This window comes from Bacillus rossius, chromosome 11, assembly GCF_032445375.1.
Source record: "Bacillus rossius redtenbacheri isolate Brsri chromosome 11, Brsri_v3, whole genome shotgun sequence".
Lineage (NCBI taxonomy): Eukaryota > Metazoa > Arthropoda > Insecta > Phasmatodea > Bacillidae > Bacillus > Bacillus rossius.
Window position 1 is genome coordinate 6,730,939 of NC_086338.1, and position 17,637 is coordinate 6,748,575.

The following is a 17,637-nucleotide window of genomic DNA, read 5'->3' on the forward strand; positions in this document are numbered from 1 at the left end:
GGGAAAATTCCAGTCTTTTTAAAAGTACTGGTGATGTTATTTGGCGTCATAGCACGTGGGAGGGATGTGCCAACAAATCCACCTACATCGTAAATTGATAGGTACTGTTTTTCCTGGGTGAGTCAACATCCAAGAGTCAATAGCAGAACTGTAAAACTTCTGAAAGGGACCATACAAACCAACATCCAGGGGCTGCATCCGGTGCGATGAATGTGGAGGAAGTGTCAAAATGTGAACACCATTTGCTTTTGCTAATTCGAAGACTTCTAAATTAATGTGGCTCTCATGGTTATCGTATATCAGCAGACTAGGATTATCTTTCGTGCTGTAGGAATATTTTATGAAATGTTTAATTGATCTTAGAAAGAGTTCCCCAGTCATCCATCCTGATGGGTTGGCTAGCCCCAGTGTGTTTGGTGGTGCCCCAATCAGCATGTGATCACGAAAATGCACTCGAGGAAATATTAAAATGGGCGGCAGATAATTGCCATCTGCACGGACAATACAACATGTTGTAACCAAAGTGCCTTTTTACAAACTTTTGACTTTACATACAGCTTTGCAACCTTTCTCAGCAATTACTCTTCCACTATTTTGAACAGTCATTGTTTTGGTTTCTTTTAAATTGAAAATTCGTGAATGGTTTCCAAGCTGTGGTTCTTTCAACAACAATGCCTGGTAATTTTTAAAAAATGCCTCTACATTAATACGATTGAAAGCAGTAGCGCGAGCAAGACTACAGCCCTCTGGAGACCGAAGATCTTCGTGTCTTTTAAAAATATCCTGCTAACCAATCTTCACCTGCCATTTGTTTTGCATGCCATGACTCGGGACATTTTACACCATTAACAACAGCAGTTTCATATGCCAGTTTGCGACAGTCTTTTGTTGTCAGTCCATAGAACATTTTGCAGCACTTTTTTAAATATTCAACAATTAAAAGTTCTTCGTCATCACTAAAAACTTTTTGATGGCTGTAGTTTGGTTTAAGTTCAAATTCTACTGGAGTTTGTGAGTTCATTAACTTACTCTTGCGTCTTAGAGTCTCTCTTTTGACACCACACTCGTCAGCTGCACTTCGAATGCTCCTTCCTTCTGCGACCAAATTAAGTGCTTTTTGAAGATCAGCTTCGCTGAATAAGCCCTTTGTAGTCTTAAGTTTGTATGTTCGAACCATGATCTAAAACAAAAAAATTAATTAGGCCTAACTGTTTTGTATTTGATCCTTTCTAGTATAGCTAACTTAAACATTTAGTGGCGACCCATGGTGCCCCAAGGTTGCCTGACCCATCATGCCCCAAAGTGCTTGTAACAAATAAAATTGTTGAAACATAACCTAAAATAAATGAAATGAAATTACCTGCAATTTATGTAGATGCGATAAGATACATATACATTTGTGCTGCTCAGTCAGTATTTGTATCTTATAATGCAAACAGATTAATAAAACAATAATAACTGGTTAGCAAAATAGTTTATCATGTAGATAATAAACACAAAACACACACTGAGAAAACAGAGACTGAACACAGATATATAGATACAATATGTGGGCCACTAAATGGAAAATATTTTATGCAAGTTTCGCCAACCTAAACATTCTGTATTGCTCTAAACAATTGCTGACCCATGGTACCCCATGACTCATGGTGCCCCGGTCTCCCCTACATAACCTCTTAGGTGTATTACTGCCCCCTACATGTTTGTTTTTAACCTCAAACTTTACTCTACAATGCTATCCAACACTCTTCCATAAAAACAAATTATTTTTGTAGATTTAAAATTTTGAAAAAAGTGTGATTTCGAGCCAGTAGTCATCATGCAAATTTTCTTGTTTGCCAGTGTTCGTCACATGTTTGTGCCAGTAGTCGTCATGTGCGATTTTGGCTGCATTAGTTTTTATTCATGGATCCAGAATGATAGTATTGTACTATTTGGGGCTCAAATTTTATTTGGTACTATATTTTAAACATCAAAATGGCAATTCATAAAGATCGTTTAGTAATATAATGAATAATCCTCATTAAATTTTGAATTTACTTCCAGCACTCACGGAACAAAGAGGGACAGCACAACTAACATGAAAATAAGTAAAGCTACAATAAATGAAACATGTTTAAATTATACCAACTCTTGCATGCTAACATTGAAAAAATATAATTATAGCCATATTAAGACAATTTAAACATAACAAATGTAAAGTAGTATCAAAAGTAAAAAGTAAAAATGCCTATTGTACCTATATAACATTATGCTTAAAAAACGTAATTATGAACAATAGTACATTACAAAAATATATTACTCCAACTACGACAATTTATGCTCATCAGTTATTGAAAACACCACTATAGTAAAAAAAATGCACACACATATATATATATCTCAAAAGTTCGTAAAATTTACATTTGTAATATTACAATGACTTTAGAAAACATTAGAAAACAATCACTTATTCAAACAAAATAATAGTTGTTTCTACAAGAATAATAGATCACTTTAGGGTCGTCTTTTTTTTTTTTTACCTAAACAGTATAATTAAAGAGAGAAAAAAATTCAACTATTTTAAATGGATATTGTACGGAAAAAAAAACACTTTAAGCACAACTTATATCTCAGCACAAAAATCTAGAAACATCTTACAGTACGTAGTTATTTACATTTCAATTAAAGCAATTTACAGCTGATTTTAGATTGTTACTAAAAAAAAAAAAGAATGTCATTTAAAACACATATGAAAACTTAGCACAAAAATCCAGAAATATCTTACAGTGAATCAATTGTCACATTTCAAACACATCAACGGGAGGTCTGAAAATGTACCTCATTCTGGCTCCTTTCTGCACCATTAGTGGTGAAGGTAGAATACCGTGAACTTGGCACACATTAATGTACGAGACATCATCATCTTTTGCTACAAAAGTCTTTTTGGAACTATCGGTAGACTTCATACCCATTACTTGAAGTTCAGTTCCTTCTACCTTTTGTATGATGAATACATATCTGTATTTAGTTAATTTTCGTTTCACTCCCTGAAATGTGACGAGGGCAAGAATCCTGGTCGCAAGTTATCTTTGTTTGGCTCTTGAACATCAATAATGCCATCTTCACTGGATTCGCTGCACTCGCCTGATGATTCTAGACATGGAGGATCATCTTCTGATTATGTGTCCTGTTGGGATGATCTCTGAGCCTGAGCTGTAGCGGCCATCATAACTTTTTCCATCGTCTTCCAATTTATTTCAGCAATCCTCTCTTCCTTTTTTTGTTGTGCTTCCTTCTTTTTTTCTTCTTTTCGCATATAATATTCTTGCCATAGTTTGGAACTTGCCACAGTTTGGAACTTGCCACTGTCGGGATTTTTTCTCTTTGTACTCTTTTACTTTTCTTATGTTGAGGCCCAGGCCAAAATAAAGAGCGCTTGAAAGGAGAGGGGATTATCTTCCCACTTGGAGTCACAGCAGGCAATGGACCTGAAGAAACAGAAGGGCCAGGTACATAGACAGATTTTGTGACTGCCTGATCAATATTTACTGATGATATTGAAGGACCGGGTTCAGCAACATTTGTTACAACTGTCTGATCAACCTGTAATGGTAACACTGAAGAAGACTCATTAGGTTTTGTAGCTGCCTTTTCAACATGTTCTGGCAAGGCTGAAGGACCAGGTGAAATAAAATGTGTGGTTGCCTGATCAATATGCATTGGTGAGACTGAAGGATCAGGTACATTATCAGATGAACCTGTCTGAGCACCAAGTGTCAAAGAAAGAAGTGAACTTCCTGCTGCTATGCGATCTTCAAGTGGTGGTGTATTGGAAGTGGTATTTTGCTGGTCATCTTCGTTCGTAAGAGTTTGTAGATACTTCCAAAATTGGAATGAGGAAGTATCCTCAACCTCCCCAAGCCAGACATCTTCAGTTTATTTAAACTCATGTAATTTCTCTGCTCCTAGGAAAGTTTCTAGGTGCTGTGAAACTGAACTAGTAGATTCCAACTGTGATGCTTTTGGAATCACCTTAGTGACATCAATTGCTGACACATCCCATGGAAACAGCCCACATGCTCGAAAAGCACTTTCCAAGTGTTTTGGCTGTATGCATTTGTTGATGGTGTCGTCTAGCAATTTCGCAAAGTCTTTATTATTAAGAGTTGTGTCTTCGTTGTTTGAGATTCTTTCTATTCTCCATTCGTGAACTGCTTTCTTCCACCCACTCTTCAAAGGTTTAAAGACACCAACATCCATTGGTTGAAGAATGTGTGTGGAATTGGGCAATAATGCTACACAAACAATACCGTGTTCTGCACAAAATTTACTAGTGTGTAGAGTCAGGTGCGATGAGTGTCCTTCAATGAAAAATAAAACTGGCAAAACAATATTTTCCTCTACCAGCCATGGGTAAAATATGTTGCTCATGTATTCAAAAATCACCTCTCCCGTCATCCATCCATTGGGAGATTTCCGAATGCCCCAATGTGCAGGCATTGAGGAAACAATGTCTTGAGGAAGACGTTCATACTTGAAACAAACTAGAGGGGGGCATACTTTTCCTGCTGCATTTCCGGTGATCAAAACGGTGAGGCATTCCTTCTCATCTGTATTTACTTGCTGGTAGATACTTTTGTCACCCTTTTGAGCCAAAACCTTGCTGCCTTTTGGATTTAGAAAAAATGCTGTCTCATCTGCATTAAAAATTCTGTTTGTGTCTAACAATAATGTTTGCAGCCCATTTTCATTCACATAACTGTCAACCTCCTGAAACCAAGCCTTTATATTTTCATGGGAAACACTCGCCCGACTTGCTGTTAAATTTTGGGGCGTTCGTAATGAGAGGGTAGGATTTCTGTTGATAAAAGAATCACAACATTTCCTTCCTGGGCGGCCTCCTTTAAAAGGAAAGTCTCGTTTCAGTTCCTTCACTAGTTGCTGAACACTGTTCTGCAAGTCCTCTCTTGTGACAGGAAAATCTGCTTTAGCAAGTGTAACTGCCCATTCCACTAACAAACCCTCTTCCTCTTTTGTTAAAAATGAATCTGGGCCCATCTTCCTACCCAAGGGCGATTTGCCTTTGTGTTTATCGGACAATGTGTTTCTTGGCACACCATATTTTTCCGCTGCTCGTTTTATACTCAAACCATTTGCTACATCTTTAAGAGTAGCTTCCATAGCTGACTCTTCATACAACAGTATTTTCCGTTTTGGCATTTTGCCCTGTAATTAAAGAATGTGCAGCGTGGGGGTATCCAGTTAAGCATACCACCAGGGTGCATCCATGCGCCACCAAACACTCCTACTGATTATCCTACTCATGCAAGCGAAGTGTATGGGGGCACAAGAAAATCGTGTGTGGGGTCTTTGCTAGAAAAGACAGTTAAGCAGAAAGTGATAAATCATAAATACAAATAAAGAACATGAGTCGCACTCAACAACGTTATAATTTCGCAAACTTAACACATATACATACACTGTCAACGGATTCGATGCCAGCTAGAGGCATGTGCGTAGCAAATACAAATTAGCATACATTTAATGAAGTTTATTCCCTTCACAATGATTTTCACTCCTTATGTCTTTACTGAGTCCTTACTTATGGAAAAAACTAGGGTGAACCTTGTGCCCAATGTACTCTGATTCAACAAACAAACTACTACTGCGTATCTCTTACAGTCGTACGAAACAACAAGCAACAAGCAACAAGTTAATATTCTTTCTCTCTCTCCGTTACAAGTTGAATTTCCTAGGCATGCCCTGGATCATGCAGTATAAAACAGTCGCCTCTGACAATGGGGATAGACATTTTCTCAATTTCTGTGCGAAATTATGACTCAGTTACCACACACTATAAGAGAGGAGAGAAACCAATATTCAAGTATACGTGCGTACGCATTACGTTACGGCCCGGAGGCGAGCGAAGACCAAAATCATAGTGAACATTATGTCATTACACACGTGATTCACAAGACGTACGTTGCTGTTAACAACTTTAGGAACTGACTCAATATACATACAGACTATATGAGCGGTCCAAACACGTGTAGGGGCAAGGAATTATGTACTACAAAATAAACCAACACCTAATATAACGTTAATTGTGCACTCCTCGAAAAAAACATATTAAATATCTATTACTCATAGAGAGCGTAGTCCCGCGGACAGAAATGCAAGCCCAAGAGAGAAGCGAGGGATCGGTTACATGGTTTGTTACAGCTACAATTTTCAGTGGGTCTCGTCATGATGACATTCACTGCCAAGGCTAGGTAAGCGTAATACAGAGAAGTGCTCAAACAAAATATGCTAGATCACGGGGGGTATGCCTTAACCAAATGGCTCCGGTCGGGGGTACAGCTGGGAGGAAAAGAAAGAGGGCAAAATCGAGGCAAAACGATGCGTAAAATTACGTCATACGGAGCTGAAAGCTCTTATGAAAAAAAAAATACAAGGGCGGCATCGGGCACTTAACGTGCTTACTTCTAAACCAAAAGCAATCAAAGCGTGGTCTGGATGCCGTTGAAATAAGTTAAGAGTCCACTGCCGACAATGCAAGTCGCGCAGCAACTAAAATCAAAACCACATGCAGGAGGGAGTAAGCAAATGCTTCCAGCAGAAAGAAGAAACAAAAGAAAATATTACACAGAAAATAAATTAAGTGAAGGTCAAAGTCAAAAGGGATGGCTACATGAAAATCAAGGCTGGCAAGCATATTTAATATTTACGTTACTCGCACGGCCATCGTGTGCACACACTAACTCCGTCTCCTGAAGAATTTTACCTAGACGAGCTGCCCCTCGACCGGGCCAGAGACGACCTGCTTCCACCAAGAGAGACCCACGAAATAGACAATTAAAAGTTATACGCGCTCATTTATACTATTCGCTAGATGGCGTTGCAGTCGCTACAATTGAGGAGAGGCTAGGGGGAAAGAAAGGGAAGGGGAAATTGGCACCTTGAGGCGGAGAGGGGTTAAGAGGGGAGAAGGAAAGGAAGGCTGCGGCACGGAGATGACGTCACAGAAGCGCGGCGGGCGCTTCAACCCCCACCCCTTACGAAGTCTTCTGCCCTGTGAGCCCGAGCTTAAAGTCGTGTTGAAGTTCAGTGTTTGTGACATGAGCCAACTTCTTGTATCTTGCGAACGCCTTGATTCAGACGATGTAGAAATGACTTGAAACTAGCCGGATCGTGCCGCTGGAGGGGGCAGCAACGTGTTCGTTTCAGCGGTGCGACGGGTGGCAGCTCCAACAGGGGACCGCGATCTCCTTGGTGCTGCACAAGTAGAATACAGGCGACTCGCGTCCGACGTGTCGCTGACAGGTCCCCCTCCATTTTTTCTGAAGTGAAAGAGAGAAACGATAAGCGCCGTATCAGGTGACCTATTCTGGCGGTACAAGGTTGCAAGGGGTTCAGGCAGCGCTCGGCGCTTTTCCTCGTCTCAGCCACTCAGCGCTAAGTGGCGGACATCGGAACTCTGCAGCATCCTTCCCGCAGACGTCTTCTGGCGGGCCGAGAATACCTCTAGAGCTGAACCGCGGCGGCGGTGGCGTCCGAACAGCGGAGAGTCTGTCACCAGATCTCCACGCCGTCCAACAGTCTCCTCACCCCGCAGCAGTCAAGGGCTGGCGGCGTAGGGGGCGGAGGGGCAGCGGCAAAGCAGAGACGTAGCAGGCTTCTCGTAGAGTTGTCCGCGCACAGCCCAAGGGAGGGGTAGAAAGGAGGCGCGCGCGCTTGAAGGAAACTGTAATCATCAACTGAACTGCGACTGAACACTGTATCCTGTTACTAACAATTCTACAATCTAATTAGAAAACATACCTAAAGTAGTAATACACACACCAAAAAAAAAAAAAAAAACTTAAGTATCTTAAGGTTTCCACTAGCCGCCAAAACGTTGCATTAAATCACTGAATGAAACGCTTTAGCTGTGTTACGTGTGCCTTACGCCACTTACGTTTATTGCTCATTAGCTGTAACTGAACAGTGTTAGCTGCTAAAAACTTAGTAATCAAAAACGGCCCGTCATAGGGCGGCAAAAGTTTGACGTTTAGGCTAGCCGCTAATGAGGGCAAAACGTAAGAGCGGCAGAGCACAACGTCGCCAACAGCGAATGAATGGGCTGCCCTTTTTGCATCATAATTTCGTGCCACGTTTTCCCTAGCCTTAGCTAAATTCTTAGTAACGTCTTCCAAGACACGATCTAACTCTACACTTGACAAACTAGAGTCGACAGGTGGCAACCCCCACTGGTTGAGCAAGGGTAAGGTAAGTTCCCTCCCCAGGAAAGGCACGGAGGGGGGATGCCCTGTAGAACTGTGATGAGCTGCGTTCAAACCAATATTTACAAGTTCAAGATCGGCGTCCCAGAGAGTCTGGTCGGCGCGGTAGAACGAAGTGAAAATTCCCTTGAGAACCTTGTTGGTTCTCTCACTCATATTTCCCTGTGGAAAATACGGTGAACTGTACACCGGCTTTACAGAAAATTCAAACAAGAAATTTTTGTATAAGTTCGACTGAAAGTATTTAGCGTTGTCTGATACTACAATACACGGCGGGCCTAAGATTTTAAACACCTGTTCCTTAAGAACTTTTACTATGGACGACGCCTTCATGTTTTTAAGGGGGGTTAAAACAACAAATTTAGTAAAAATATCTAGAATTACTAATAAGCATACGTTGCCTTTTTTTGATCGCGTCAGCGGTCCGAAAATATCAATATGCAGAACCTGCCAAGGGGCGACGGGAGCGTCGGCACAGTAAAGCCCTACTTTAGCATTGTGTGGGGGCTTTGATAGCTGACAGTCAATACAGGCGCGTACAAAATCGCGCACGTCTTGACACATTTCTGGCCAGAAAAAATGTTGGGCAATTTTACGATACGTTTTATCTATTCCCATGTGCCTACCCACAAGTGAGGCATGGAAATATGTGATAATCATACCCTTAAGTTTTTCAGGGACGACAACTTTCTGAGCTCGTCCTGACGGGCCAGCATACACTAACAACCCATCCTTCTCGGCAAAGGGTAAGGCCATTCCACATTGCAAATCGTTCCGGATTCGAATACATGCAGGATCATCCTGCTGGCAGGCTTTCAGGTTTATGAAGGATTCGGGGAAGATTTTGCACACCGAAATAAACTCAACCGCATCCGGGGGGGAAGGGTTATCAATTTCAAAATCATCCGGGTTGAACATTCTAGATAAACTGTCGGCCACAACGTTCTCCGCACCTCTTAGGTGATGGATTACAAATCGGAATTTTGACAACCGCAGTATCCAACGCCCAAGCTTCCCGAGCTGCGAGGGATGATTGCACAGCCAACTTAAGGCCTGGTTGTCTGTATACAGGTCGAACTCTCTACAATCCAAGTAACACTCGAATTTTTCGAGTCCGAAAAGGCACGCAAGGGCCTCCTTCTCATAGGTGCCCAAGCGGCGCTCTGACTCTGAGAGGGTTCGACTTGCGAAAGCAATTGGTCTCAATTTTCCGTTCTCCATGTGTCCGAGGACGGCTCCAAGGGCTACTGAGGAAGCATCAACCTGCAGGGCAAAACGTTTATTGAAGTCGGGGAGAATTAACACGGGGGCGGAACACAAACATTTTCTTAGAGATTGAAAGGCCGTTTCCTGTTCCTCACCCCAAACAAAAGCAGCGTTTTTCTTTCGCAACCGATTCAACGGCGCGCAAATCGTGGCAAAATCTGGGATAAAACGCGCATAATACCCCAGCATGCCGAGAAATTTTTGAATTCCCTTCAAAGTCTTTGGACGCGGAAAAGTAGCCACGGGGGCGACCTTATCCGGATCCATGTGAAGTTTCCCTTCTGAAATTACATAGCCTAAAAATTTTACTGAGTCTTGTGCCAAGGAAATTTTATGTGGATTAACAGTAAGATGCGCGTTTCTCAGACGTGCCAAGACTTGCTTAAGGTGATCAAGATGTTCTGAAAGTGAATTACTATATACAATTATGTCGTCGATATAGTTAAAAACAAATTTGTATTTAAGGTCGCTTAGCACATGGTCCAGAACACGGCTCATGGCTTCGCTCCCGAAACTTACACCCATCGGAATTCTGTTGAATTCGTAGTGGCCAAAAGGGGTTGAAAAGGCAGTGTATTTTCTACAGGCGGGATCAAGCAAGCATTGATGGTAACTGTCGTTGAGGTCGATGATGGAAAATATTTTGGCTTTACCCAAGTGTTGTAAGGCGCTCTCTACCGTCGGTATTGGCCAAACTGGATGAATTACCTTCTTGTTGAGAGGTTTAAAGTTATGCACAAGGCGCCACTCAGAGCCCCCCTTCTTAGCAACCAAAAAAGTAGGGGTGCAAAACTCGGATGTCGAAGGGGTAACGACGCCGGCAGCGAGTAATCTGTCGATAATGGCGCGCATGGCCTGCAGCTTAGGGGGAGAAACCTTCAAATATTTGGCAAAAACGGGCACTTCGTCGGTAACATGAAAACGAAAAGGCAAGATGTCACATCTGCCGATCTTACGTGTTATCACGTCAGGAAACTCCCGCACGAGAGCGGCGATGGCTTGATCGCGCATCGCGTTATCGGAATCATTGCAACTCATAACTATGGGTTCGCGGACCTCATGACGTAAACGAATTTTTACAGCAGGAGCGAAATCAAATTGCAATTCATGGTTGGCGGGACTGAGTCGACAACGTGATTTGCCCAAAAAATCTAAGCCAAGGATTAGATTCGGCAAAATCCCGGGGACAACGACAAACGGCCAACTCCAGGAAAATCCATGGATTTTAAAATGAATTATAATAGATTTACATGTGCGTATGCCTTGCCCGTTAGCGACAACGATATTCCTTACGGAATCATCCGATACAACTCGTTGTGAAAGTTGAGGGTACAACTGCACTAATGTGATGAAACATTTTTCACTAATAACAGACCGGGTAGCACCGGTATCGACTAAGGCTGGAAATAAATGTTTCTGAATTTTAATTGGGAGGAAATGTAAATGAGTGGGTTCAGAGGATTTTTTGAGTAGCCGACGGATACGACCTCTTTTCCGTCCCGTCCAGATTAGTTTTCCGCACGAGGCTGTCTCTCAGTTCCCGTGCAGTCGCTCCTATAATGTCCCACTGCCTTACACCGAAAACATCTACGTTGATTTATTTCCACCCGCGGAACAGTACACTCATACGTGACGTGTCCAAAGGCGCTACAATTGGCACACCTGCCGGCTCCGCGGCGGGTGTCCAAGGTCACTAGCTGCCGTGACTGGGTCAAGGTCGCGGACCGCGAGCCCACGGGCGGGGTTACCTCAGGCGGTAAACTCATGGCCGCGCGAGCTGCGGCCCGCGCCTCGGGCCCAGGCGTGAAATGGGCAGAACGCTCGCCGCGAGGCAGGCTGTCAAACACACGAGGCGTGGAGGTGTCTGCCACGTCACGGAGTTTCGGGCTACGGGGAGTGAGAACGGGGGGGGGCGGACTGCGACGTAAAAATACGTCCGTCAAAACGAGAGTCATTTTTCACCGAGCTGGGGCGCTTTGCCGGGAACTCAGCTTGATACTTAGCAAGAGAAACAAGGCGACTTTCCACTTCGCCCGCCCAAGTCCGTAGGCTTGCGAGCGAGGTGGGAGGAGCGAGCATCGAGCAGTTCTGCCACACCACGGGGGCCAAATTACCCAAAATAAGTTGGACAAACTCCTCTTCCGGGGTACCCAGCTCTAAGACTCCCGCGTACGCGGTAACCGACGTGACATATTCCATAATGGTTTCATCTGGGTTTTGGAAGCGCCACACTAGCTCCCTCTTACAGGCATCTAGAACCCTAGGCGGACACACTGAACATACCAGTGATTTTTTAAACTTATCAAAGCTCGTACCCTGAGCAATGGCCTCATTTAACAGAGGTACATGGATGTCCGTAACTTTACTTAAGAGTGCTTTCAGAAAAGCCTCAAGTGGAACTAAATTTAATTTATGCAGGCTCTCAGCCTTAATCACAAAATCTAAGATCTGCCTGGGATCACTTCCACCCAGGAACGGGATGGTTTTAAGGGCGGCAAAAAAAGGTTTTACGTTAAATGAGGACGAGGAAGGACTCACATCAGCTGGGGGCTGCCTGGTCGTGACTTCAGATGCGGCTCCTGCGGATTTACGCAGGTAGTCAACCAAACGCGCCCTCATCTCGGCGACGGTATCGGTGTCCGCCAAGGGCAGACCATTTTCCTCGAGATGCAGCGCCAAATCGGTCTTGTGCAACTGGTAAACCCAGCTCACGGAGACGGCCATGGTGCACCGAAACAAACAATACAAACGGATTTATCACTATAATCTGCCTAAAAAGCAGAGTAGCGCAGTTTTGCAGCGTGGGGGTATCCAGTTAAGCATACCACCAGGGTGCATCCATGCGCCACCAAACACTCCTACTGATTATCCTACTCATGCAAGCGAAGTGTATGGGGGCACAAGAAAATCGTGTGTGGGGTCTTTGCTAGAAAAGACAGTTAAGCAGAAAGTGATAAATCATAAATACAAATAAAGAACATGAGTCGCACTCAACAACGTTATAATTTCGCAAACTTAACACATATACATACACTGTCAACGGATTCGATGCCAGCTAGAGGCATGTGCGTAGCAAATACAAATTAGCATACATTTAATGAAGTTTATTCCCTTCACAATGATTTTCACTCCTTATGTCTTTACTGAGTCCTTACTTATGGAAAAAACTAGGGTGAACCTTGTGCCCAATGTACTCTGATTCAACAAACAAACTACTACTGCGTATCTCTTACAGTCGTACGAAACAACAAGCAACAAGCAACAAGTTAATATTCTTTCTCTCTCTCCGTTACAAGTTGAATTTCCTAGGCATGCCCTGGATCATGCAGTATAAAACAGTCGCCTCTGACAATGGGGATAGACATTTTCTCAATTTCTGTGCGAAATTATGACTCAGTTACCACACACTATAAGAGAGGAGAGAAACCAATATTCAAGTATACGTGCGTACGCATTACGTTACGGCCCGGAGGCGAGCGAAGACCAAAATCATAGTGAACATTATGTCATTACACACGTGATTCACAAGACGTACGTTGCTGTTAACAACTTTAGGAACTGACTCAATATACATACAGACTATACGAGCGGTCCAAACACGTGTAGGGGCAAGGAATTATGTACTACAAAATAAACCAACACCTAATATAACGTTAATTGTGCACTCCTCGAAAAAAACATATTAAATATCTATTACTCATAGAGAGCGTAGTCCCGCGGACAGAAATGCAAGCCCAAGAGAGAAGCGAGGGATCGGTTACATGGTTTGTTACAGCTACAATTTTCAGTGGGTCTCGTCATGATGACATTCACTGCCAAGGCTAGGTAAGCGTAATGCAGAGAAGTGCTCAAACAAAATATGCTAGATCACGGGGGGTATGCCTTAACCAAATGGCTCCGGTCGGGGGTACAGCTGGGAGGAAAAGAAAGAGGGCAAAATCGAGGCAAAACGATGCGTAAAATTACGTCATACGGAGCTGAAAGCTCTTATGAAAAAAAAAATACAAGGGCGGCATCGGGCACTTAACGTGCTTACTTCTAAACCAAAAGCAATCAAAGCGTGGTCTGGATGCCGTTGAAATAAGTTAAGAGTCCACTGCCGACAATGCAAGTCGCGCAGCAACTAAAATCAAAACCACATGCAGGAGGGAGTAAGCAAATGCTTCCAGCAGAAAGAAGAAACAAAAGAAAATATTACACAGAAAATAAATTAAGTGAAGGTCAAAGTCAAAAGGGATGGCTACATGAAAATCAAGGCTGGCAAGCATATTTAATATTTACGTTACTCGCACGGCCATCGTGTGCACACACTAACTCCGTCTCCTGAAGAATTTTACCTAGACGAGCTGCCCCTCGACCGGGCCAGAGACGACCTGCTTCCACCAAGAGAGACCCACGAAATAGACAATTAAAAGTTATACGCGCTCATTTATACTATTCGCTAGATGGCGTTGCAGTCGCTACAATTGAGGAGAGGCTAGGGGGAAAGAAAGGGAAGGGGAAATTGGCACCTTGAGGCGGAGAGGGGTTAAGAGGGGAGAAGGAAAGGAAGGCTGCGGCACGGAGATGACGTCACAGAAGCGCGGCGGGCGCTTCAAATGGACACATTATAATGTTTAATTTACTTATTAATGTCAATATATATATATATCAAATGACCCCTAAATTAATGTAAACAACAATGCCTACACAATTTCTTCAATCAATAAAGTAAAGTAATTTCCGACCCAGAAGTCGTCATACACATGCATCGGAAGTCGTCATAGGTGACGACTACTGGATCTGATCATAATAATGTACTTTGCCTATCAACAACAAAGAACCAATATTATTTAAGAACTCTAGGGTATAACTTAGCTCAACTTTAAATAAAATATTAAATGTACCAGTGCTCGTCAGGTATGACGAACACTGGCAATACAAGGTTTTTATTGATCCAGTTTTCATCACCCTAACTAAATCATACAAAGAAAACAAATTTTTTTAAATAAACACTTTCACCTCTTCAAGAACATTTAATCAACACATTCAGCACAAAACATCACGAATAAACATGAAAAATTACAGAATTAGAAGTAAAAATGTGCACTTACCTCCTTAGTGTTTTAGTATAGGAATTCCCCTATTTATCTTCACTGTTCTACCAACTTTTGATGCATGGACTTTTTTTGATTGAAAATAGGGTGCGTTCCGAAAACTATTGTGGTAATTTCAGCTAGAAAGTCGACCAAATTTTTGTCAATATTAAAGTTGGCAATATATTGAGCTACTTCTCTATTATTTACATTTGAAGTTGTTAGTGACGACCATTGGAGCAGTGACGAGTATCGGTGCAATTACCTTACACTCAATGGCCAAGATACTTTCAACTGTTTCTTCCCCGCCGTTTTCTGTTAGTTTCATTGCACTGTAAACTTTTAACGCCTCTGTTCCCATCAGATTCTTAAGTCTGGCAACTTGAACTTTAACCGACTTTATGTCCGTTTCTATTGCTAAGAAGTACACTTGAACCTCCTGTTCAAATAGCTTGAAGTTCTGTGCCACATTCCCACTCATGCTCAACGGACTTGGCTTGTTATGAACTCCATTTCGTGGCAATGGCGATGTGCTATTCCTTTGTCATTATTTTTCTACCCTTCGGATCCTGCCGACTGCGCCAAGCTCTGTTCCTCTTTGTTTTGTTTAATAATAATTCACTCAACACATTGTACTTATTGTTATTTGCTATATCTTATTACATATTACTTGATCCTCTCACTCCATTTCCACTGTGTCCTCTGCCCATTACTAACGACATTCCCTTCATCATTTCCCACCTTCATATCAACCTTGAAGTGTTTTCAGAATTTTCCCTTTTCTTCTGTTATTTTTCAGACAGCTCCAAGGATGAGCGACCAAAATTTCAAAAGGGTGTGCCACCGTTGGGTGATCAAAAATCCTATAAGTATTTTCAGAATTACTCTATGGAGTATATTTCCTAAAATGCCAATATCTATAATGTAAAATGTGGTCTAGTTGGGCGCCGTGAAAACTCTATAAAGTACTAGTGCTGTGATTGTGTATGTAGCACAACTACTAACCTCTACAGAATATTAACTAAAATATGTCTTGTTATGTTGATAGTGAAAATAAATTATTCTCAAGTTGTATGTACTGGTGTAGTTTGACTCAGTGTGAATACCAAACAATAAAATGTCGTATAATTCCTTAGCAGTATGTCTCCTTCTCTTTGGTGTAAGTATTCTGACCTTAAAATCAACAAATATAAGTAGTGTGTTTAAAAGCATTAACTTCTCTATGACTGCTGATCTCAGTGTAATAAAAACTAATTATTCTTTCAAGACAATCCAAGCTAAATATTTCTGTCTATCTGGTTTAACATACACATGATATGTAAGTATGGTTATCAATCGGAAAAATAAAATATAATGAAAATTTAACTTTTTACTAGGGTCAAAATCATGGTTGTATGGGTGACAATACTCTTTTGCAACATATCCAACTGTAACACGAAAAGTGACAGAGTCAATGATTAGCAAGCAACATACAAATACCTTTGAGACAATTATTCATGTTTAAATAGGTTTTTCATTAAACAAAATTTCAATATCCGTTATACTTAAATGTCTTTCAGAACTAATTACGTTTTACGTAATTGTATCACTGAATAATAGTTTGGTTATCAGTCAATATTTTAAATATTATTGAAACACATTTTAACTGGCAAATTAGTCTTTTCTTTGTTTTTACTAGCTCAGTCTCTTTCGGTAGATCAAACTGTCTCAAGACTTCTGGACCTGGGGCTATTCTTTAAACATTCAAGACAATTAATGACTTTAACAGATTTTAACTTTGATATCGTACATATTACTGATCAATGTCAGTTAACCAGGTCCAGTATGTACAAGCTACAAGTCTTTACGTAGTTAAGTAGTATTAAGTTGTTTTTGCGAGTTTCAAATTAGGTCTTGATCGTAAACATCATAGTTTAAGATATCTTGCCATTAAAATAGGACAGTTAACTACTCGCTGTTCTTGTTAATTCGGGGATGGGGCAAACAAACCTCGTCGCGTCGTTACAATACCAAGAGGCTGTGGAAAACCTCTCCGAACCCCTGTCTCTCCTCCGATGTTGCTGGTTAGATCTCACTCTCCTCCGATGTCGCTGGTTGGGTCTCCGTCTCGATGCACCTCCTCTCGTGCTGCTGGTACTCCAGCAGGACTGGCGTCGGTCACCTGGAGTCGTCTAGAAGGATGATGTCCTACGGTACACCGTCTACGATGCCGTCTACCGCTGTCGAACTCCTTCCATCTCGAAGATTGATAGTCCTTTTCTTCTTTTCTTCTTAATTCGTCGTTGATCCAGTTCTATTTATGCTGTTAGTCAAAACTTATCGTCGTCGTCGATTCTTTAGTAGAGCTTCGAACATCGGTAACTACCTCTTCTTCATTGTGTAGTTCCGGTATTTATTATAAAATCATCAATTTCACGTAGATTCTAGCTATTCAGTCGTCGTACCAATGTTTTACGTGATATTCTTACATTCATTTATGACTAAATCACGGAGCTCTTTCTCTCTAATCCTTCTCCCATGATAGTAGAACAGAAACTCAAGTTCCAATTGGTTTCAAACAGTCAAAGCTTTCTCTATTGAACACTCTCCGAAATCACACTGGAAATACTAAATTCTTTAAATAAAATATATGCGCAGTCGAGCGTCCAATCACATATACTCTTTCCTCAGTAATGACCCAAAAACAATATTAAAAGGTGTAAGCTCATTTCCTATTCGTCGCCGTTTAACAAATGTTTGCAAAGACATTTCATAAAATTATTACTTAGATAAAACATGAAAATACTTAAAGAGTAAAACCAAATTGACCTGACCATAGAGATACAATACTGGTAAATATAATTCATAACAGGACTAAGACAAAGTCATAGAGGTAAGAAGTAAAATAATAAACATAAAATTCATTTCTATTGAGGGCTTCTCAAATACCTCTATAGAATAGTCCCCTTCAGAAATGTGACTAACGAACTATACTCTGATATAGGTCTTAGGACCATTTCTCATCATACAAACATCTCATCTATATTCTAATT

General features: G+C 41.6%; 1 protein-coding gene across 2 annotated transcripts; it reads right to left on the reverse strand.

Moving 5' to 3' along the window:
* Positions 1 to 3,902: 3,902 nt before the first annotated feature.
* On the reverse strand, positions 3,903 to 15,702 carry LOC134536610 (uncharacterized). 2 transcript variants are annotated; one of them, XM_063376402.1, is made up of 2 exons: positions 13,868 to 15,702; positions 3,903 to 7,726 (listed from the first exon to the last, which is right to left on the reverse strand). In XM_063376402.1, the coding sequence occupies exon 2, from the start codon at positions 5,200 to 5,202 to the stop codon at positions 3,919 to 3,921; it is 1,284 nt and encodes a 427-aa protein (XP_063232472.1). In that variant the 5' UTR covers positions 5,203 to 7,726; positions 13,868 to 15,702; the 3' UTR covers positions 3,903 to 3,918. The 2 variants fall into 2 exon arrangements, with proteins under 2 accessions (XP_063232472.1, XP_063232471.1); XM_063376401.1 differs by lacking the exon at positions 13,868 to 15,702 and adding an exon at positions 12,069 to 13,861.
* Between the last annotated feature and the right edge of the window lie 1,935 nt (positions 15,703 to 17,637).